Raw genomic sequence first — 1,688 nt, 5'->3', positions numbered from 1 at the left:
TGAAAATGGTGTAGTTAATAGATAAAACCTTTTCTTTGTCAGGTGATAAAGGGAAAAGAGAAAATTTAAGATTTTTTCGGACAAAAATTCCAGTTTTTACGAACAAATTTAGATTTTCATGAGAAAAAATGATTTGTAAACGGCAGACATCAAGCAGAGAAATAGGCTTAAAAGAGTATATACAACCAAAAATTCCAATTTTTATCCAAAAATTGATTTTTTTCATGAACATTTGAAAAATTCTGAATATTTTTTTCTAAATTCCCCTTTCTTATTCCAGACATGTGCCCGAGTGATGTTAAAAGACGTCGACAAGTAAGTGTACGGCCGTCGTTTGCTAAGTCAGAATTTGTCATACTTGGCGAAAAAGTCGATAACCTCACAAATTCTGGGCAAAGCAAAGAAACACACGAAATGTCCACATTGCGGTGCAATTAATGGGCCGGTCAAAAAAGGGCCTGGTTTGATGAAGATATTGTATGAGCCATTTCGCGGAAAGAAAACCACAGATCCTATCATGCAAGAGCAGCTCAACGAGCTTCAAGAGGCGACCGTGAGAAATCGAGAGTTGGCAGCAATGATTGGACCAGCTGCCCTGATTTGTGAATTGAATCCATTGCAAGTGTTGGATTTATTCAAACGAATCCCAAAATCCGATGTGCCACTGCTTGGAATGACTTCTGCCGATGCAAATCCAGCCAATTTGATCGTAACGCGCGTCTTTGTGTCACCAGTTTGTATTCGGCCAAGCGTCGTATCGGAAATCAAAGCCGGAACAACGGAAGATGACTTGACGATGAAGCAGAGCGAAATTTTACTCATCAATGACGTTATCAATAAGCACATGACCAGCGGTCATAAAATCGAACAAGTCCAAGAGGATTGGGACTTTTTGCAATTGCATGTTTCGTTGTATTTCAACAGCGAGGTGTCGGGCATTCCGATGACGATGTTGGTGAGTTGAACAAATTGGTGAAAAATTGCTCTAATTTGTTTTCCGTGATTTTCATTCATTAAACCCATTTCTTCCAGCCCAAAAAATCATCGCGTGGCATAGTGCAGCGGTTGAAAGGCAAACAGGGTCGTTTCCGTGGTAATTTATCTGGCAAGCGTGTCGATTTCTCTGGTCGTACTGTAATCTCGCCGGATCCAAATCTTATGATCCATCAAGTGGGTGTGCCCGAGCGAGTGGCTAGAATTCTTCTTTTTCTTGACTAAATTTGCATTCCCATTTATTCTGAGGTAAAGTATGATTCATGCTCTTGTAAATTATTCATATGTTTCCCGATTTTTATTGAAGTGAAAAAAAATATTTCTTCTTCTATTCATCTTTTCTCTCATTCAAATTGAATGTCTGCTGCTTTATATTGAAACCATGGGAAGAATAATGTGTAAAAAAATCAAAAAAACAAAATAACTTTTTGTTGTTTCAGTAATGAGTTACTACATAGGTAAAGCTAAAAAAAAGGAAAGCCTCTTATGTATTTCTATTGAAAGGAATCTAATCGATGGATGGCAAATGATGAGATGGCAGAAGATGAGACAAACAATTTCGATTCCTAATTATTTCATCCTACACCTGTTATAAATCTGCTAATCATTAAATGATCGCCATTCAAAAATTCCAAGAAATTTGGTAATAGAGCTATGAGATGTTTGTTGCTCAAAGTATCACTATCATAAGCTTT

At 37.3% G+C, this 1,688-nt stretch overlaps 1 protein-coding gene across 1 annotated transcript; it reads left to right on the top strand.

The window, feature by feature from the left end:
* Positions 1-280: 280 nt before the first annotated feature.
* LOC129580211 (DNA-directed RNA polymerase III subunit RPC1-like) lies at positions 281-1,218 on the top strand (the record flags this gene model as incomplete). Its single annotated transcript, XM_055470421.1, has 3 exons — positions 281-315; positions 371-955; positions 1,033-1,218. Coding segments are annotated over 3 exons (806 nt in total), but the record flags the coding sequence as incomplete, so codon positions are not given.
* Positions 1,219-1,688: the final 470 nt, after the last annotated feature.

The sequence above is a fragment of the Sitodiplosis mosellana genome, unplaced genomic scaffold (genome assembly GCF_009176505.1).
Source record: "Sitodiplosis mosellana isolate CC-2019 unplaced genomic scaffold, AAFC_SMos_1.0 Smas_scaffold_7299, whole genome shotgun sequence".
Classification (NCBI taxonomy): domain Eukaryota; kingdom Metazoa; phylum Arthropoda; class Insecta; order Diptera; family Cecidomyiidae; genus Sitodiplosis; species Sitodiplosis mosellana.
Note: the sequence above shows the minus strand (reverse complement) of the source record. Positions and strands in the feature narration are given on the sequence as shown.